Source organism: Polypterus senegalus, chromosome 1 (assembly GCF_016835505.1).
Source record: "Polypterus senegalus isolate Bchr_013 chromosome 1, ASM1683550v1, whole genome shotgun sequence".
In the NCBI taxonomy this organism is placed as follows: domain Eukaryota; kingdom Metazoa; phylum Chordata; class Cladistia; order Polypteriformes; family Polypteridae; genus Polypterus; species Polypterus senegalus.
In genome coordinates, this window is record NC_053154.1 from 65,975,851 (window position 1) to 65,998,537 (window position 22,687).

At 42.8% G+C, this 22,687-nt stretch overlaps 1 protein-coding gene across 1 annotated transcript in view; it reads right to left on the reverse strand.

The window, feature by feature from the left end:
* The window catches only part of LOC120526768 (dickkopf-related protein 3-like), a 107,950-nt gene that overhangs the window by 68,296 nt on the left and 16,967 nt on the right, over positions 1-22,687 (reverse strand). Inside the window, exons 3-4 of the mRNA XM_039749920.1 lie at positions 20,744-20,875; positions 3,677-3,754 (exon numbers count right to left, since the gene is read on the reverse strand). Of these exons, the coding sequence (XP_039605854.1) occupies positions 3,677-3,754; positions 20,744-20,875 (210 nt within the window). The remainder of the gene's footprint in view (positions 1-3,676; positions 3,755-20,743; positions 20,876-22,687) is intronic.

A 22,687-nucleotide genomic window follows, 5' to 3' on the forward strand; every position in this document is an offset into this window, starting at 1 on the left:
CACAGAACAGAACAAATCCTCAATACAGTATAAAAAATAAAAATTTTACAAGTACGGACCAGAATTTAACAGTAGATTACATCACATAATATGATTTGGATTTGTTTACAGTCCTGGAGACCTCAGCCATCAAGCTGCCACCGCCATTTGGCCAATCCACAGCTGGGATAGCACTGGGCCAGCCAATCCGATGAAAAGACCCCTCTACCCCACAATTCCTGAAATCCTCCATCGGGATGACTTTACCTTAGGCAGGCAAAACAAAATAAAAATTTCATTTCAAATGATTTGTTTCTATTTCATAAGTTCTTTATAACTGCGATGTGATTAAGTAATAATGAAGTATGTCCTCTTGATGAACTCTCCCCAGCCCATTGTAACTCTTTCAGCTCCCCTAGAACTGTGGGTATTGGTGGGAGTTTAGCAATTGTTTTTAGAAATCATTTTCCATGTCGTCTGTTGACAATGATTTTCCAGCTTTGAGGTGCAGTTATGTAAAGTGGAATAAACAAATCCAATACTTTGTACTCTTGTCTATAGACCTCCAAAGTTCAATAAGAATTCTATTAAATGTATCATTCTTCATATCTTCTGTAACTCTGTGATGGTCAGTGTGATTTTCTACACTGTGGTGTGCTGGGCTGGAAACATCACTTCAAGAGAGGACAACCAAATCAACAAGCTAACTAAGAGGGCAAGCTCAGTTGTGGGGCTCATTCTGGACTCTCTGGAGGTTATAGCGAATAGAACTGAGTGCCATTATGAACAATGCTGCATATCCTCTCTCTGACACACTCAGACTGTGTATTTCCAGTCAACAAATTATGTGGCGGAAGTGTGTCAGGAAACGCTACTGGGGCTCCTTTATACCAACAGCAATTGGCCTGCATAATGCCTCACTGTGACAGGCAAGTGTAAAGTTTTCTGTATTTTTCATTTCTTCTTTGTTCAGATGAAAGTGTGTGTGTACATTTACTTATTTTTTATCTGCTCATTCATGTAATTATTTATTTAAACAGCTTCTCTTTAAACAAAAAAAAAATAAATAAAACTTCCCCCTGGGGACAAATAAAGTTCTGTCTATCTATCTATAGACCTCTCACCTCTCAGGCTTGCTATCTTTCATTGAACCTCACTTTGATGATTCTCTTTCTTGGTGGTTTCCAATATTCATATATTTGTTGTCTGTCTAAACTGTTTCTTGTTGACCAGGGTCCTCATTTCTGCAGTTACTAGAATCCTTCAACATGACTCGGCTAGTCGATGGCCCTACACATGTACATGGTCATACACAGGACCTTATCTTGTGACTAGGCCTCCCTGTCAGCAATGCAGAAATACTCTGGCTACAGTCCTCTGGTGTTCGAGGCTACCCTACGTTCTGTCTTCTCTACTCCTCATAGGTCCTCCTATTGTTCCCACTTTTCTAACCCTTTAATGTCGAACGTTTTTCAGATGCCTTTTGAGCAGTCTCTTCATCGCTTATTGTCGAGGGTCTATCTTCCTACCTGGAGTTGGAGATCTGGTAACTATTTAATTCCACCTGCCCAGAAATATTAGACTCTGTCACTCCACTCAAAGTCAGGAGGTGTAAGCAGAGTGCTCAACCCTGGCTCAGTAATGAAGTTTGTGAACCCGTTTGGTTGATTGTCAGAAATATTTTAAAACCATTAGGGCACAAGATTTTTCTGGTATCACTTCCAAAAATTGTCAGCATCCTAAGGTGTTATTTAGTTGAATAAATTCAGTGTGTTAAGCCCTAACCCTTCTACCTTCTCTAACCCTAAGCCCTAACCCTTCTCCCAATGCAACTATTGAAAACTGTGCAAAATTTCAGAACTTTATGGATAAAATTGGCACAGATATTTTGCCTTCCAGTCATGACCCCTCTTAGCAAATGTCTGCTTTAGCTTGTGTCGCTTTCCTGTCTAACTGATGTAGTGTTACATATGAAGCCGACCACCAGCTCAGTGGATATTACTCCCTCACGATATCACAGCAGCCCCTAATATTCACACCATAATCAATAGCTGTTTAGTAAATGGTATTGTTCCATTTTACTTTAAACACAATGTACTAAAGACTCTTGTAGAAAAAAAAGAACTACATTTAGATTCCTCAATTTTAAATAATTTTAGATCCATATCTAAACTGCCATTTTTATTCAAGTTTTTTTTCTCTGCTTTCCACGTTCTTAACTAACAGCGACATTCTCGAGGCTTACCAGTCAGGTTTCAGGGCACCCCATGGCACAGAATCAGCCCTCATTAAGGTGTCCAATGACTTACAATTGGCTGTCGATTCTGAATCTTTGGCTAGACCCAAAATGCAGCCTTTGATACCATCGATCACTCCGTCCTCTTGGATCATCTTGAGAATGTGGTTGGTCCTCAAGCTAATGACTTAAGTTGTTTAGTTCCTACTCAAGAGAGAGGACTTTTTCAGTGACGTTTGGTGGCTTTTCTTCTTCTTCAACACTTACGACCTGTGAGGTTCGTCAGGGTTCCACTATGGGCCCTGTCTTGTTCTCTTTGTATAGGATCAATTGTTCAAAAATATAACATTTCTTTTCACTGTTATGCTGATGACACCGAGTTATATCTGCCACTAAAATGTGATGAATCTCTAAACACAATTATTACTTATTTAGAGGATGTTCAAAAAACTCCCTTCAAATAAATCAAAGTAAAATTGTAGTTATCATAGTTGGTTTCCCAAATTCATTTAGCAATATCGGTAATAAATTAGGGTCCCGGTCAGCAAATGGGCGCACCCATGTCAGAACTTGGGGTGTCATCTTTGATCAGTCTATTACGTTTGACAAGCAAATTAACAGTGTGGCAAAAGGCAGCTTCTTGCAGTTTAACTGAAATATGTGCTTTGGTTTAAAGACTTGGAGAAAGTAATTCATGCATTTATTTCTTCTCGTCTTGATGATTTTTATTATCTTTATTTGGGTGGTAGTCAGTCTTCCCTGCCCCCTTTGCAGCAGGTCGTCTCCTGACTGCTACAAAGATGACAGAGTCTATTTCTACAGTGCTGGCCTCTCTTCACTGTCTACCAGTAAAATACAGACTACAGTTTAAAGTTTTATTATTTGTCTTTAATATACTCAATGGTTCGGCACCACGTGATACCTCAGATCCCCTACTTCACCCCTACTCCACCTTTAGGCCTTTGAGATCATCGGATCAATAACCATCCCACGGTCTCGACTTCCTGTGGCTGCCCCTGCTCTATAGAATATTCTACGTTTTTAAATTTGGTCTTTAAACACTGTTCACATTTTTAAATCTCAATTAAAATCTTTTCTTATTGGGATATGGAGATGTTTAAAAGTAGTAGTGTCATATTTTTATTATAGCCTTCTAATGGGTTGAAAAGATGTGTTTTGATTTCTAGTTTAATGTTTTTAATTCTTAATTATTTTAAGTTGTTTTTACTCTGTTATTATGTACAGCATATTGGCCAACATTTGTTATATTAAAAAGTGCTTTAAAAATAAAATATGATTGAAAATCTTTGACAACACCTTCTGACACATGCACTGCTTCAATAAACTGCAATGATTGGGCACATCAGCAACGATACTAGAGAAGTAGAAAATACCACGGCACATGAAATTAAACGAGCAAGTGAACGCGTCAAGTGGGAAGATTAAAAGACCATCTCTTACCTCATTCCCTTTGCCTTCACTCGAAGATGACACCCATGTATGAGAGAAGAAAGTTTCACCAGTTTTGTTATCTGTCACCTAAACATAAAAACAGAAACAATTTAAAGAGCTTGCCCCTCAAATCAAAACATTGTGCCTACAATCCTAATAAACACTTTAATGGTTCAAACTTCAGCCCCTGCTGAAAATGCCACAGAAACACAGAATAAACCCCAGACCTCTCAAAAGGTGCCATTAATGAGGCTCTAGGACAGAGCTTTGTATGGAAAAGCATGCAACACCATTTGAGCCGTTGATAACAGTTCCACAAAGACTCGTCTAAGATGTCACTGGCCTCAGAGAACTAAAAACGCTGCACTTCCAAGTTAATTCAGCTGGCAGGAAATTGGAGATTAAGAGTTCGAATAAAAGGAAGACTACACCTTAAGGGGATGCCATCATTGGAGTCCTGAGGGGATCTATACTTGGACAATTAGTCTTTCTAATTTATATTAACATATGCTCACTGAAAAAAATATTAGGAATACTAATACTCTCAAAACTCTCCAATAACCCCATTTCTCAAAAAAACAACACTCAGTCCAAACCAAGTTGGCAACTCCAGGCCTGTCTCTCTCCTTTCCTTTCTTTCCAAAAACTTTAACATGTGGTTTCTGACCGGGTCTCTTCCTTCCTTGTACAGAATGGATTGCTCAATACCAACCAGTCTGGCTACAAGAGGCACCACTTGACTGAGATGGCTCTACTAGCTGTGGTCGACCAGTTACGACTTGTTAGAGTTACTAACATGTTATTGGTCCTGATCCTCCCAGATCCCTCCTCTGCCTTCAACACTGCCAACCACAACATTCTTCTTGTCAACCTCTCTGACCCTGGCATCATTGGGACTGCTCTCAGATGGTTTGAGTCCTACATCTCAGGCTGACACAGTGTGTCTTGGCAAGGAGAGTTGTCAAGGGCACACCAGACATGCACAGGTGTACCTCAAGGGTCAGTGCTAGGTCCTCTACTTTTCTCTCAGTACACCACCTCGCTGGGTCCATCATGCAATCCCAGGAACTCTCTTATAAGGGCTATGCGGATGATAGACAGCTGACCACGTGTTTCCCTCATGAGGATAGTACGGTATTAGGTAGAGTCTCAACATATCTTACTGATATCTCAACCTGGATGAAGGACCACCATCTGCAGCTCAACATGGCAAAAACTCTTGTGAACTTGGCCAGCCATTCTGCTCATCTCCTCATCTCTGTGTAGTCACTGTCGCTAACATGTGCCAAGTCAGTATGCAAACTTGGGGTGATAATCGATGAGCAAATATCTTTTTCTGACCACATTTCTACCATTTCTCGTTCATTCCGGTTCACGCTGTACAACATCCACAAAATCAGACCTTATCTGACAGAGAATGCAGCACAACTTCTGGTCCAGGATTTGGTCTTGTCATATGCATGTGCTATCAAGCCACTGCAGATAGTCCAGAATACAGCGGCCTGAATTATATTTAACCAGCCGAGACAGACACGTCATTCCTCTCTTCAGATCGCTGTATTGGCTCCCTGTAGCAGCACACATTGAGTTCAAATCCCTGACGTTTGTCTACAGAGAAGTCAATGGGCCAGCACTGAAGTACATGGAGACACTGGTGAAGTGCTATGCTCCTTCTCGTCAAATAAGGTCGGCCAGGGAACAGAGTCTGGTGATGCCACCTGTGTGACATCAAATCTCAATCCTGACTCTTTTCCTTTGTAGTTTCCAATTGGTGGAAAGAGCTGCCCACCTCCATCTGTACTGCTGACTCCCTCATTGTATTTAATTGAAAACCCATCTGTTCTGTGTCGACCTGATAGAGAAAAAAAAACCTTTGCTCTGTGAGATTTTATATTGTTGATTAATCTGTTGGCAGATTAAGCTTAATTGTTGTATTGATTGTAATTTATGATTGTGAATTTATTAGTTACTACATCTTTTCACTTGTGGTAATCAGCTTTTTGTTACCTTTCCTTCAACACTTGCTGAATAAATAGGCCCGAGCCTCATACTACTCGATCATGTTTACCTCGTTTGTAAGTCGCTTTGGATAAAAGAGTCAGCCAAACAAATAAATGTAAATGTACAGTAAATGCAAAACAGCCGCATCTCTTTGCATCATGGATTCCACAAGATGTTGTAAACATTCCTTTGAGATTCTGGTCCATGTTGACCTGATTGCATCTGCAGTTTTCTTCAGATTTGTCAGCTGCACATTCATGCTGTGAGTCTCCTGTCCTACCACATCTCAAATCTGTTTCATTTGATTCAGAGGAAGTGATTCGGAAGACCACTAAAAGAGCACTGGACTTACTGGTCATGTTCATGGAACCAGTTTGAGAGGATTTTTGCTTTGTGACATGGTGCATTATCATATTGGAATTAGTCACCATTAGATGGGGAAATTGTGGCCATGAAGGGATGAACATGGTCAGCAACAAACCTTAAACAGGCCGTGACATTCAAAGGATGATTGATTGGTATTAACAATGTGTGCACCATTACACTGTCACCACCAGTCTAGACTGAGGACACAAGGCACATTGGGTGCATGGATTCCTGCTGATGGCAAAACTTCTGACCGTACCATCTGTGTGCCTCAACAGAACTCAACATTCTTCAGGCCAGGCTACATTTTTTCAGGCTTCAGCTGTCCAGTTTAGGTGTGCCTGGGCCTACTGAAGCCTCAGCCTTCTGACTTACATTGACAGGTTCAGCCCCCAACATGGTCTTCTGGTATTGTAGCCCATCAGCCTCAATGTTTGACATGTTGTGCTTTACAAGATGCTTTTCTTCTCACCCCAGTGGTACAGAGTGGTTATCTGAGCTACTGTAGCCTTTTTGTCAGCTCAAACCAGTCTGGCCATTCTCCTCTGATCTTTCGCATCAACAAGGCATTTCCATCCACAGAACTGCCTCTCACTGGATGTTTTGTTTGATGCAGACTGATGTGTATGAAAATCTCAGGAGATCAGCAGTTACATAAAATACTCAGATTAGCCCAAATGTCAAAATCACTGAGATCACATTGTTTCCCAGTTCTGGCGATTGATGTGAATATTAACTGAAGCTCCTGACCTGGATCTACAGGACTTTATGCACTGTGTTGCTGTCACATGATTGGCCGATTAGACAATTGCATTGGTAATCAGCTGCTCCTAATAATTTGCTCATCAAGTGTACACTTTAAATTTGTTTAAACACTTGTGATATTTGTAAACACTGCTAGTCTGAAACAAATGAAGACAGCCAAAAAATGGAAAAGTTCTTGAAAACTTTGCAGTTCTAAAAGCCCTACATTCAGACAAAAGGAACATTAAAATTTAATACAAGATGGGCGATGTGATCTTACATGAAGCAATTTCTGACAATGATTTAGGAGGTCACATTGATGCAAAACAACTTAAGCGCTGGGCAGAAGTCATTAAGGAAGGAAATATCAGGTTCTTCTGAAAACACTTATATTTGAATCAGGTGACAGACATTATGATCAGAGTATACTGTATACTGTAATACACTAGTGAGAGCACATCTGAAGTACGGTGTGCAGTTCAGACCACAATAAGAATAAGAATTCCACCGAGTTAGCTGCAAATTGAAACTTGTACTCGAGGATATCGATGCATGTGAGGCAGGAGGCGTTAAACCCTTTCACACAAATGGCTGTGGCAATCAGGAACACTACTATAATTAGACAACCCTCTTTGGACATCAGGTCCCAATTGATGACTGCAGTTGCTGAATCCTGTTGCCTCCAAGGCAGTAAAGATGTACAACTAGAAATTGCAGAACTGATCACACAATTCTCTCGTTGACATTTCATCACGTTTAAAAATCTTGGGTTGCTCTGTGAAATTACCGAATTTTAGTAGCCAATTAACGTTGATCATGCTGAACTAAGCTGCAGTCTTGGCCCATCTTTTCCATTTTACCAAACTGTTTCGGTACGACGAAGATGACACAACAAATGTATGTCTGTGCTGTTTCCAAAGTTCAACAACCCTTTCCTGGTCTTCACCTAAACACTCATTTTCCCTCACTCCTTGCAGAGCAAGTGTTCCCCACTGTTTGAGAGCATTGTATATGCACTGTACCACCAATGGAGTTCTCATTGGCTGTTAACTCTGTCAGATGCAAAAGACAACCCTGGTGACTAGTGACTCACTGCAATGAAATCAAACCATGTTGTCAAAAAGAGTAACAGGACACCATTAGTGTCACATTATTTAACTGGTGATAACGGCAGTGTGCTCTGACCGCCTACAGCTTGCTGGAATGTTTTATAGCATTATATAAAGGCTATGAATGAAAACAAGAGAAAAAGTTGTGTAATGGAAGGAAAACTTTTTGTAGTTCAACAGAAATAAATCTTAACTAGCCAACGCCCGCCGTAGCATACGCCAGTGTAAGAACAGGAACGGAAAATGGTGAGAAAGGAATTCAGAAATCAAGAAGAAAGAAATACTTCTTGAAAGATGCAGTTGTGAATAGGTGTTTTGCTGGAGACGACAGATAATAAGTCGAAAGATCTAAACCTAGAAAAAGCCACGTACAACAGCGGTTTTGTTGCATATATCTTGGACTTCCTGGAAATGTAGACGGTAATATGACCATTTTGCCTACACATACTTTGTTATTTTCAGCCTTTGCTTGCAGTGCGTCTGATAGTCCTTTGCATTGTTCCACACGCAAATCTTGTTGATGTAATCTGAGATAGTTGAGCTGCGCGCCCTTCTGTTTTAACATACGCATCTACGACGTACTGTTGGAATAGTTTGCCGCTGGAGTGCAAAATACTAAATGTATTCCTCATTGATAAACTGTACGCGTAAAACTGGCATTGAGTAAGCCTGATTCGGTTGGCGGTTCCTAAATCGGGGACATTGTTGTAAATCTTTGTGCCAGCCAATGTCTCCGTAATGGAATAAAAGTGGGTAAACCATAGGATCGCAATTTATATTGAGCGTGGAAATCTGTTTACAGGAGTTGCCTCTGGGATAGATGCAAATGTCCCTTTCGGCAGGGGGTTCGCCATCTTCTCCGACGAAAATCGCTGCAACATCAGTGTGACATGTCGGGGTATTTTATCGTCGTAAATCCTGCCCAGGGTTTTCCATGAAAGTCATTCGTACAGATCCTGTTGGATTGGACTGAGCAATTTCATGCATGTGTTTGTATGATTTAGCAAAGGGGATGATGGTTCTGAGCATGAAATCTAGCTGGAGAAGTAAATTTTCGCTGCATGCAGAGTTTGCTTTATTTTGTAAGTGTACTTCAGTAACTTGCGTTGTGTCAAAAACATACAAATGTCAATATCCTGGAGAGGTAGAAGTGTTAGTGTATAGTGGAGAGATTTGGTGATAAATTTGCCCGTGTATTTTAAAACAGTAATGTTCATGGCCAGGAGGTTGAGTTATCTGTGCACCCATGGAAGCAAACGCTAGAGAAAAATTGTATTCTCGAATGTGTTCACGATAATTTTTACCTTTTGATGTTTGCTGTGTAAGAAGCTGTTGTAAAGACACAGGTAGCTCCTGCAAATGTACTAAAGCACCTCGAGTACTTGTTGGATGTATTACGCTCAGCAGGCCAGTATAGTGCATGACGGTGTTTACACTGCTGGTCTGGAGTCCCAATGTTGTACTCTTGGACAGGAAGACAGGAATGAGGTGAAGAAGTACCTGTGGTAACAGGAAGAGGATTGTGTGTATGTCTGCTGAGACTGCGTTGGTTTGGAAACATTGCTTTGCAGATGTCGCACTGCAAGAGTTGTGAATGAGTTTTGTTGTGTTTAGTCCTGTGTAGTGAACTTCTTATTGCATTTCTGGCACTCATATACAGTAGTTCTTGGGAAGAATGCCTTTTCTTGTGTATAGCAAGTGAAGTTCGTGTTTGAAACGTTTTGTTGCAGGAATCGCACTGGAAGAATGTGTTACTGGAGTGGTAGGTAATTTTTCAGCGGAATGAATTTTTGTGTGTTTGTGAAGATAGTTCTGCATTATGAAACGTTTTGTGCAAGTATGACACTGAAACAATTTGTCGTTGTAGTAAATTTTCTTGTGTTTGGCAAGGCTGTGTTTTGTTTTGAAAGGTTTACTACAAATGTTGCAGAGGAAGGTTGTACCAGTAGACAAAGCTGTAGTGTTTTGTGGAAGAGAAGAATGACTGAGGACTGATGTGCTGGTGTTATCAGACATTATATGCTGCTGTGGAGACATGATCGAAATCGGTAGTGGCCATTGTCCAGTTGTCCTGAGTACATAAGGTAAATGAAGAGAGTATTTCCAGAATTGTAAATGCAAGGCAGGATGTTGGGGTCATGTTAGAAGTAAGTGACAATGGTAGCACGGAGAATCTCTGAAAGAGCTTGAATTTCAGCTTGACCACCATAAACTCCAGATGTTGCCATGTATTGATAGTACGCCTGAGTTGTTGTGATAACTCGATTTGCGTTGGAAAGAACAACAGGAAGAACGTCGCCAAATCTGTCCCAATGTGATGCAATGAAATCTACTGCCCTATGTCGTAGTGAGAGTGCATTGCCTTCGTCAACTCTTTGTGTCAAGAAAGAACCCACTGATAGGAACAGGTAGTTGCTGGATCCCGGAATAGAGATGACATTGTACAAAAACCCGTTGACAAAGAAGATACTGTCGTTCATTTTATAACAAAGGCTTAGGAAACAACCGTTGCAGTATAATGAAACTAGCAAGGTGTATGGGAGGCCGCAGGCAGTGTGAGGAAGAGTTTGGAAGAGGACGAATAGGAATTGAGAAATGCCATGTCGGCTGCGTGTGGGCGTGGCCGGTTTTAAAGTGGAAGCAGCACGAACCAGAAGAGAAATATATATAAGAGATTCTCATCTGCATGGGATAGAGGAACAATTTAGTTACAAGATGACCAAGTGAGTTTAACAGATGGACGTCTCCTATTTGTCACGTACAGAATAGGCAGCCTGACATTATCACTTGCATGCCTTTTATTCGATAGTTTACCTTTAATAATTGGTATTGGCAAAACAAGGGGTTTTTGAACGCAGACTCACTGCCCTGTCTACCCATCAATGTGTTTTCTCTCCAGCTGTGTGGCTGCTTGCTTTACATCGCATTTGCAGAACTGTCTCTACTCTTCCAACTCGATTCCTATGAAATGCTGCCCATTCTCCTTAAGGCCCAATGCAAAGCACATTAAAAGACTAATTGAAAGTACTAAAAATTCAAACAAAATGTTATTCATTGCCTGCTTACTACTTTTGTGCCTCTGGCATATTCAAACTTATCACTAGTCATGGATTAGTCAGCACACATGACAAACAACAGCATGAGGGCTAATAGCTTGTTTTTACTTTACACTGAAGCAAATAAGGCTGGAGCATAAAGGGTGAATGTGGCAAGAAATAATTGCCTTTTGTTATCTGCATGAGCACAACAGGTCTTCTTTAAAAAAAATAATAAATTGAAGACTAAATGCATTAACCTGCGACCCGCTAGCCCTTTTGGTAAGTGTATGGCCCTTATCCTGCAATTGCTATGACATTAATGTGCAACCAGGTCCTCCAACTTACAGGGAAAACTTGGGGGTTGTTGACCAGAGTGGCCCTCTAGCCACCATAAAAAATACTCGCACTGTTCCAGTGTGGTGCTGAGGTGTCACCGGCTGCACTCGGGTCCAAATCCAAGTGGTTCGTTGTGTGATGGGTGTGGCAACATGCTATCAAAACATACTCCCAACTATACAGCGTATGTATACTAGCTGTGTAAGCCTGGGCTTTTTGGTCCTAGAAACTATTGAAATTGTCAGAAAAAAATTGAAATGTAGAGATGTCAGGTAATTGAAAGGAAATACTCTGGATATCTCTCTCCTAGGAGGTTTTGTTTTGCTGACGTCCTCACATCACTTGTGCATTAGCGGCTAAGCAAGTGTCTCTTTCTTCAGAGGTTTCGTTTTGCCGATGTGCTTGGCTCGTTGGTGTTATTAGCGGCTAAGTGAGTTTCTGTTTCCTTGGAGGTGGAGCCCTTACCCCGACTCCACTTCTCACTTGCAACCAGGTAATATACTGTGTGTAAATATCTCATATATAAACATCTACGTGTGGAAGTGTGTGTGTCTGTTTGTCTGGCCCAGAAGTGCGAGGTAACAGCAATGAAGCTTAAACAGCCGGCATAGCAGCCCTAAGTTAACGAGTCAGAAGAAGAAAGAAGTACAAGGCTACAACATGAAGCTGAAAGAAAGTGACTCCATTGCCAAAGTGAAACCGCCGAGGAAAGACAAATGAGAGAGAAACTCAATTAGCCGCTGATAGACAAAGGGGGCAAGCATGTCCGCAAAACGAAACTCCCGACTCTGCATTTCAATTTTTTTCTCACAATTTCAACACAATAATTTATGCATTATATTACCTGATAGCAAATTGTCTCCTGTCACAGACGGCTGGGGTTCTTACCCGGCCGGGACGCCTAGAAAGACCAGAAGCTGGCATTAAAAGCTTCCGGGTCAGGAGGACACAACTGCCCTGGAGCAGGAGAGGACCACGGGAAAGGAAGAGAGACTTTCTTACTCTTTGGGACCCGTGGCCACCGCCAGGGGACGCTTTAAGCCTCCTGAGACCCGGGAGAACATTACTTCCGCCACACTTGGCAAGATGGCGGAGGAACCTGCCAGGGACGCCTGGAGTGCTTCCGGGGCAAAGGGCAGCACTTCCGCCACACCAGGAAGTGCTGCCGGAAGATCGTCATCAGCCACCTGGAGCACATCCGGGCAGGAATAAAAGGCGCCGCCTCCCAGCAATCTGAGAGCTAGAGTCGGGAGAGGGAGCAGGACGAAGCTCCCAGGAGGAGATTGGCGGCCAAGGACTGAGAGAAAAGAAAGTCATTTTGGGTGATTATTGCTTTGTGCATTGTGTGGTGTTTGGGACTGTGTTTATTTTGTCAATGAATAAACGTGTGATTTTTATAAAGATGTGGTCTCCGACTGGTGGTGTCCGGGCAAGTCTCACAATGGCGCCCGAACAGGGACCTTCTGCCTGTTCCAAGGCAGGGGACCCCAAAATAAATTTTTTGTGAGCTGCCCGGTACCCCAGTCGACCACACACACGTCCTGCAGGGAGACGGTCCGCACACGCACCGCGGACGTCCCGCGAATCGCCCAGTGGTCGTCGGAGATTCTCCAGAGGGCTGTCTTCCACCCGAGGGGACTGAGGAATGCCAGCCAAGGCAAAGGAGAAGGGGATTCCCCAGCGTTTGTCGTCACCGGAGGGACTGCAGTAGCAACACCCACTGACGGGTCTGGAGGAGATTGCCTGGAATCGCGTCACTGGCTGAGGTGTGCATATCTGGTCCGCGAAGCCGGGACGGCATCGCTAGAGGAAGGGGAGGATCCGCCACGTCTCCAGCAGCCGAGGCAGAGGGACGGCAGTGAGAGTTGCAGTTCCCTTGGGAGAAGCAAGATGGCTGAAGACCGGAAGTCCCGCCCCGTGACAGGCGAGGGATTGGACGGTGTGTGCCGTGTTCCCGTCAGTGATTGGTTAAAGACGGGACCGGCGAACGTCTATCCTGAGCAAAGGGAGGGTCCGGTGGAACCCGGAAGAAAGCTCCAGTGTGCACAGCCGGTGAGTAGGACCGATTTAAAGGTAAGTCCTCCACTGGCTGATGCTATATTTATGCCTGCAGACCAAGACCAGTCGGAGAGGATGCTTCGATTGATGCAGATGGTCAAGCAGGTAGAACACGACCTTCGAGTCTGTATAGACAAGCTGGAGGGGAAGGTGGTCGCGCCACGTCAGACCTTACGTCATGAGGAAGAGAGGCGCGACACTGGAATCTTTGGCCGGAGGATCGTGGGGGGGCAGGTGAGTGAAACCGGTACCGTAAAGAAAAAGGGAGGCGCGAGCGAACCCGTCCCAGGATCGTGTGGTTCCGGGGACTTAGTAGCTGCATCTCCAACAGCAGAAACGAAGCGAGATGCCGATCACTTGGAAGGGGTGGAGCCAAGACGCCGGCTGATAAGTGCCGTGGGTCCTAGTGCTCTACCGTCGGAGCCAGTATCAGTCTCGCGTCATTCTGCAGGGGCGCAGACGGCAAGGGGTCTTTTCCTTTCCCGTAGGAAGACCCAAGCTGTCAGAATGCCCCAGAGAAATAGGAAGAATCGAAGGGGGAAAGCCGGTTCTTCCTACAAAGGGAGACGTGAGCCCGCGAGCTCGCAGAGTGTGATACGTCATCCTCTGCGCATGCAGAGGGAAGCTCCAAAGTCAGCAAGGGCGAACCCAGTATGTACCCCGATGAAGGGGAGTGGATCACACTGGAGTGGGTGCCAAGGTTTCGGCGACCAGGGTGCTGGTCAAAGGGGGGAGTGTTGGCCCTTTGTCAGAGATAAAAATGCCAGACAGTGGCGTAAGGGCAACGACTTCGCCCCTGTATTTATGCTTATTTTTATAGGACCAGGACCTGGGAGACGACAACTTATGCCCGCTTCGGCTACAGTGTACACTCGTGGGAATGGCCGCTACGAAGGACTGTTCTTCGCTGGCGGTGGGGCAGTGTCACAGACGGCTGGGGTTCTTACCCGGCCGGGACGCCTAGAAAGACCAGAAGCTGGCATTAAAAGCTTCCGGGTCAGGAGGACACAACTGCCCTGGAGCAGGAGAGGACCACGGGAAAGGAAGAGAGACTTTCCTACTCTTTGGGACCCGTGGCCACCGCCAGGGGACGCTTTAAGCCTCCTGAGACCCGGGAGAACATTACTTCCGCCACACTTGGCAAGATGGCGGAGGAACCTGCCAGGGACGCCTGGAGTGCTTCCAGGGCAAAGGGCAGCACTTCCGCCACACCAGGAAGTACTGCCGGAAGATCGTCATCAGCCACCTGGAGCACATCCGGGCAGGAATAAAAGGCGCCGCCTCCCAGCAATCTGAGAGCTAGAGTCGGGAGAGGGAGCAGGACGAAGCTCCCAGGAGGAGATTGGCGGCCAAGGACTGAGAGAAAAGAAAGTCATTTTGGGTGATTATTGCTTTGTGCATTGTGTGGTGTTTGGGACTGTGTTTATTTTGTCAATGAATAAACGTGTGATTTTTATAAAGATGTGGTCTCCGACTGGTGGTGTCCGGGCAAGTCTCACACTCCGTACAACATTTGCAACTCAACAGAATGGCCCAGTTCTCAGTGGGCGACATGGCCAGTCCCAGTTTTTACCCAAAATCTAAGTTTTTGACTTCCTGGCTTTGTTGGTAGCGTATTTTGGGTCACCATCTCACCGCAGCATGATGAAGTGCCAGGAAGAGAGTCTTGAGATGTTTGATTGACTAGACCAGGGGTTCTCAAACTCGGTCCTGTGGGACCCCTGTGGCTGCAGGTTTTTGTTCCAACCAGATTCCAAATCAGTGACAACACCTGATAGCACTGATCTCATTTAATTAGCTGGTATTATTTATCTTTTATTCTATATTTAGGAAAGCACAGCAGCATGATTTTTACATTTATAAGAAACTTAGAAATATTTCTGTTTTTGCTATGGATTTAAATGCTTAACTTTCTTTTTATTATATTTCGCCCTTTCTCTGTGCAGTTTGCTCCCTTCATTGAATCTTAATAATGACAATTAAAAACGAGGAGAGCAGAAACCCAAGCAAACAACACTCAACTGTGAAAGGCTGCAACTACTTTAGCGTCAGCCCCACAATGTAGCAAGGTTATTATAGTTTTCCCTTTTTATATTAGTTTTTATTTCTATATTTTTTCTGACCTTACTTGGAAATTCAGTTTAGTTTTAGTTTTCCTTCATCGTGTATTTTTAGTTTTAGTTTAGTTTTTATTTCACAAAGACATTTCTATTTTATTTTTATATATTTTAGTTTCAGTTTTAGTTTTAGTAATTATGGCATGGAGTTAGTTTTGTGTCACAATCAGACAGAACTGTACACTTAACAGATTTGGATATGAGTTTAATGTTAGTGGAAACTTACTACACTACTACACAAGCATAATCAAAACTAGACACTGAATATGAACAATGTTATAATTTTATAAACATTTTCTCATGAAAATCACAGGGGCTTAGGAAGAACAGGACTCTTAGACTTGAATCAGTGTGCAGACCCCTCCTAGCTGTATTGAGGGAAACAAAGAACAACAAGCATGTGGTGTCAAAGTTACGGGTGGTGACTCTTGAATAGCCCACCATAAGAACAGTAAACCCATAATGACCAGGGCAAGAGCAGGTAATAAGAGTATGGACAGGCACAAAACAACAGAGATTAAGAACGACATATACATTATCTTAACCTGTTTATACAGAGTAGGATTGCAGGAAACCTGGAGCCTACCACAGCACATTTGGATGCAAGGCAGGAAAAATCCCTGGTATGCAATATGTATGATACGACTGATGTTAAGAACAAAAAGAATATGATATTTCAACTATCTATTTTGACAGAGAAAAACATTGAAAAAAGGGAGACAAATATTTTAAAATATAATTCTGCTAATGGATTACTTTCACAATATCAGGTATTTTGAGTTGTGAATATGAACTAAAAAAGATAAATTAATAAATATGGAATAAATATAAAAACCCATTAGTAGTTTTTCATCACTTGTCAGACTCTCTACCTTTGTTTGTATCGCTTCATTGTTAAGCGATGTTTTTAAAGCAAAAGTGATTGGTCAGCAACAATATGCTGATCTTGTATGATGATCAAGTCAGTCTCTCGGTCAGTGCCGTTTTATTTTCAAAAACCGGGAGTGGTCTCCCCTCAACTTTCTTGTATACTCAGATATGGGGATGGATATTTCAGGAGTAAACCACAAGACAATGATTATATTTTTATATTATTTACATTAAGGAACCATCAACAACAAATCAAATCTATACTAATAAAAGGCAAAGCCCTCACTGACTGACTGACTCACTCCTCACTAATTCTCCAACTTCCCGTGTAGGTAGAAGGCTCATTCCTTACAGCTTACTTACAAAAGTTGGGCAGGTTTCATTTCGAAATTCTACGCGTAATGGTCATAACTGGAACCTACTTACGTACAAATATATGGCCATAGCCTGCAGCTCGGTCGCCGTGTGAGGCGGAGTTGCATCCTCATCGTCACGCCTCCCACGTAATTGAGTGCCTGCCCATATAAAGCTGTCCATCAGCAGCAATCAAATAGACACGCTGCCGCTAAATATTCGTGGGTGAAGGACTGTGCTTATGCAAATGAAGATGAGATGGTCAGGGATAGACTAGTGTTTGGCACAAACTCAGCAAAAGTGCGAGAGAAACTTTTAAGTGGCAGGTCTTAGCTAACATTAAATAAAGCCGTGGACATCGCAAGATCGCACGAGATAGCACAAGCACAACTGAGAACCTTCGATGCATGTACTCCGAGCAGCTCACGTGAACTGCCTGTGAACGCAGTACGCAGAGAACAAACAGAGCTCCAAAGAGCGCTGAACAAAAAACGCATTACACAATTGAGAAGACAGCAAAAGAATATGAAGCGAGTGACGCATACAAGCATATTCATAAGTGCAGCTACTACGGAAACAAAGCACAGTGTAAACCTTAAGGTTAAATTAAGTTCATAGACACGCTGCTGCTGGCGTTTGTCATGCCTACGATGGATACGATATTCGCAAGATACAAGTTTAATGAGAAGACACATGGTATAAACGAGACTTTTGATGACTTTGTAACGGAGTTAAAATTGCTGTAACGGAGTTAAAACTGCTGGTGAAGGACTGTGCTTATGCAAATGAATAAGAGATGGTCAGGGATAGAATAGTGTTTGGCACAAACTCAACAAAAGTGCGAGAGAAACTTTTAAGTGCCGGGTCTGAGCTAACATTAAATAAAGCTGTGGACATCGCAAGATCGCACGAGATAAAAGCACAGCTGAGAACCTTTGATGCATGGACTCCGAGCAGCTCACGTGAACTGACTTTGCAGGACTGGGAAAGGTAAACCCGTGCACGCAGTGTATGAGGTCTCAGATAAAGAGGAAGACGAGCTGTTTATTGATGAAGTAAGAAAGGAACAACCCTCTGAATATTAACAAGCCTTTGTAGACATATCAATAGGAAAGCAAGGTGTAAAGCTTAAGTTTAAATTAAGTTCATAGACACGCTGCCGGTAAATATTCGCAGGCAAATCCACAATTTAATACCGGGAATGCCTGTTAAACATCTTAGATTCACGAGTACCGATTTGGGTAGTGAACACTTCGATGAATGAAACCTGTTCAAAAAGCGCATTACACAATTGAGGAGGCAGCAAAAGAATATGAAGCGAGTGACGCATACAAGCATATTCAAAAGTACAGCTACTGCGGAAACAAAGCACGGTGTTGATGAGTACTGATTTGGGTAGTGATCACTTCGATGAATGAAACCTGTTCAAAAAACGTATTACACAATTGAGAAGGCAGCAAAAGGTAAAAGTAGAATGACAATCAAGATGAAAATACTGTTAAAAAGAAAAAAAGACATATAACTGCTTAGTACATTTTAGTACTTTTTTTTTTTTTCAAACTTAAGTTTTCTAATTTGTATATTATTCACAAAACAGGGAATCTGGGAAACAACAGTTCATTCACTTAATTAGCCCAGGAGTCCAATTAAAAACAGAGGCTGGTTGGAATAAAAACCTGCAGCCACAGGGTCCCCCAGGACTGAGTTTGAGAACCCCTGGACTAAAAAACAAGACATGGCCAAAAGTAGTAGAGTCAAAACACCAAAAAAACTCGCCATTGCGGTAAAGATAGTCTCTTTTTGCTTGGAGGAACGTTAGACTCACTGACATGACGTCTAATTCCCTGAGTCTGTGTGAGTAACAATGAGCAAACAATGGCAAAAATGGCATTGATGTCTGGCAAGAGAGCAACGCAAATGCACAAAGCGAAATACTCAGTGGACACTTTTTTGCTTATATTCTATTATTTAGAATTGTCCAAGCACAGATCCCTTCAGGACTCCAATGATGATATCCCTTTGTGGTGTATTCTTCTTTTTATTTGACTTGTTGACCCGGAGATTGAAATCGAAAGTGAGGTACTGGCATCAGGTGATCGGTCCCCAGCTGATTGTGGTGTTGAACATGTTCATGTAGCTGATGCGCCTATGGCAATGACTACCTGCGATGACTGCCAGATACAATGACAAGAGGTACAAATCAGATTGCGTCACACGGCGACCTCTGCCACTGCCACCCATCCGGAATGGCGAACATGCAGCAAGAGTGGCCACAGAACAAGCAACAGACATATTATGTCGATTCAAGTGCAAAACCATTGGTTTATGTGTGTGCCATTCAACAGCACCCCCCCACTCTGGCACTGCTGCCTCGGGGAAATAGGAGCCAATTTGTTTGAGATGACCGTCGTTCAACAACTGAGGTCCCACTGTACTCCAGTACATTCTCGCTTCTACTGTACTTATTTCAAACTGGACATAGTCACGTCAGATTCTTTGCTCCATTTCCAATTAAACTGTCATTTTCCTTCAGCACCCAGCATTCTAGATTTTCTCTCATAGGCAGGGTCATGACATAGCACAGGCACAGCTGAGAACCTTCGATGCATGTACTCCGAGCGGCTCACATAAACTGACTGTGAACGCAGTACGCAGAGAACAAGCAAGAGCTCAAGAGAGCGCTGAGCAAAAAACGCATTACACAATTGAGAAGCCAGCAAAACAATATGAAGCGAGTGATGCATACAAGCATATTCAAAAGTGCAGCTACTGCGGAAACAAAGCACACGGTGTAAACCTTAAGTTTCTTTGCTCCGTTTCCAATGAAACTGTCCTTTTCCTTCAGCACCCAGTATTCTAGATTTTCTCTCATAGGCAGGTCCCTCTAGTCTTGGTGTTGGATCAGGCCTACTGACTCTGAACAGGACAGCAAAGGCCAAATCCAACACTACACAGTCATGGCTCACAGTATGTGTCTTCAGTCAAATGCCTGAACTGCAAACGTATGGCAGCCATTGTCACCAAGCTTGGGAGCAGGGGGAGAAACATTAACTAGGATTATTTTAACACATTTATATGCAAATATATTTTACCTTATTTTACTTATCACAAATGACAAATACTGAAGGAAACAAAAAAATCTAAGTTGTTACTGCAGACAATACACAAGTCACAAGGCAGAAAGTGCTTCCAGGGCCAATCCTGAAGCTGTTTGTAGGATCTGGAATTGCATTTACAGAAGCATCAATTTATGAGTTTACTGGCAGTTGCAGTGGAATGGCTGTCTGAAATGTCTTTGGCCCACGAGTGCATTCTTTATCTCAGTAAATCATTCTTTATGCCAGGGGTTTGATGAGTGTGCTGAGACATCCATCCAGCTGGAGTGCTGGGACCCAGTGCTCTTATCTCATCCTAGTTTGGAATCCAGCTGGTAAATAAACTCTTGTCCATTTTGACAACTTGCTCTCTCTTGCAGTCCCCTCATTGCACCCTAGGCTTTCCATGAATCTGCATTTATTCTAGCAGTCGTAGTTTGCATTGTGATGATGTAACAGCACTGAAGTTTGCATCAGAAAGTGTCACACAAATACCCTCCTGTAAACCAAAGACACCTAAGAGGGTTTGTATAAGTGGGATCCACCATAAACTGGCACCCCATCCATTACTAGCTCCTGCCCTGCCATTACCACAATGTGAATTAGCAGGTTTGAGAACGGCATACTGGGAACCACAGACGTATATATTTTACACTGCATGAGGTGGACTTGGCTACAAATACATGACGATTCTCTCTTTACAGTCGCACACATGATTAAACACACTTCACTTCAGACTTGTTGCAGCAGGAGACACCTTTGAATAAGGGTTTCATTAAAGACGGACATCCTAATAAAATGACCTGAGACAGTGGTGCCATATGAAGAGCTTTCTGAACCCCACAAACAAAGATGGCACTTCAGAGTTGTCACTGTAACTGGCCTAATTCCAGCAGCCCAACTTATTGTGCCCTCTTCGCTCCACACACTTGTCACAATTCATGCACTCCAGTGTGCCGACCCCCACAATACACTTCCAAAAGCTTACCTTGTCAATTTTTTCAATCGTATGGACAGAAAAGTTCCCAATCTTTGTGTCTGTGGTGCTTTCATTGTGATAGTTGGGTGGCAGATCTTCCAGATGAAGGCCAGATCTCCTCTCAGCCACTTCTTCATCCATCTAGAAAACCCATCAAAACAAATTTGATCATAGGGTACCATGATATCAAGTCAGAGCCCCGCTGCAGAGACGTCAAGGCCTACAAATTTAATGTCAGATCTGCTACATCCCCTTCAGAAGGAAGGGCAGAGATCCCAGTTTGGTTGATTTATTTTACCTATTTATAAATGTGTTTTTAATCTTTTTTTAAAAAACTAATTACATATACAGAATACATACGCACTATCACAAGTAATCAACTGTGTAAATAAGGAGACGGACATCTTTGCACAATTCAGTTCTGCTGAGAGTTTTGTTGTGGCTGGAAGGGAACAGCTGCCAGGCTTTTTGCTCTCCTTACCTAATAAAATAAAGTTCTGTAGAGTGGCAACTTATTTCATGTTGGTCGGACGTGCAAGTAAGAATTTCACGGCACTCTCTACATGTGGCAACACTCCTACTACTTTGTATATATACATGCTTTGATCAGAAATAGACAGCATGAAGAATCTGCCACAGCACCCATAATATTTGCTTCAGGCCATTTTCGCACAAAGCTTTGATAGCTGGCTGAGCCTACAGATAACCAGAATAAATGGATGATTGCCTCTGAGACAGTTAGTTCTGTTAGATGTGTGCACTGGTCGCGGCGTGCTAATCGGCACAGCTTATCACACGGTACACACACAAAGTGTCATTTTACAGTTGGCAGTCAGCTTAACCTGTGTGTCTGTAGAATCTGGAAAGAAACTGGAGGACCCAGAAGAAAGCCCCCTGGCACAACTCCATGAAGACATCGTCTAGACCCAACCAGTATTTAGAATAAGGACTCTGGAGTTGTAAGGCAGTAGTGGTAACATCATTTTGAAAGTTACTGACACCTTCATCCAAGGTGAATTACAAAGCAATCCACAGTGCACCCAGAGAGTGATTAGAAAGTTCACAAGCAACAGAAAACAAAAGAGAGAACTGAATCACCCCAGCATCATTCATCTAGTTACGACCCCCCTAACGGTCCTGGAAAACTGTGAGTAAAGACACAGGTTTTCACATTTCATGTAGCCATTGAAATTCTGAGAACATCTTTTGGACCTTATACAGAACTCCTTTGTCCTCCAACATCCCAAATGCACTCTATTGGGTTAAATGCCACCCACTGGATCCAATTCACTGGTTGCATTGGGATAGTTTTGTGGATGCACAGATCCCAACAGTCACTCATATGGGGTCTAATTTATAGTCACCAACATTATAAGAGACAGAAACTAAACTAGCACTCTAAGTGTCAGTCTGGTGACAGACTGGTGTCCCATACGGGACTGGCCGTTTGCCTTGTATTAAGTACTGTCCTGAAATTAACTGAGCAAGTTTAATTTAAAAAAGGTCCTTAACACAGTTCACGATACCAGGCTACAGGTTACTTATGCTGAAATTTAATGAAATTTAAGGCATTTTCACATCTAGTTTGTTTAAACCATTTTTTTAACTCTGCCATCATTTCCCTAACAGTCTGGTTTGCCTGGGCAGATGTGAACATGCAAGTCATACGCTGGTGTGGACCCAACAACCAGACCAAGCCCCTTTGGTAATGGTGGTCTTAATGTGGTACCATGCGATCCCTGGAGCAGTTTGCTTGAGATCTGATACGGGACTGATTTAACTACATTAAATTCTGCACATTATGCGTGACATCTAGTTGTGTTGAGTGTCTGCTGTTGGTAATTGGGGAATCCCATTCATATCATAATGAGTTGAAGATTAACATGGAGCATTAAAAACAATAAAAATATAAATTAAAACACATGCACACAGGTACAAATATAATACAATTCA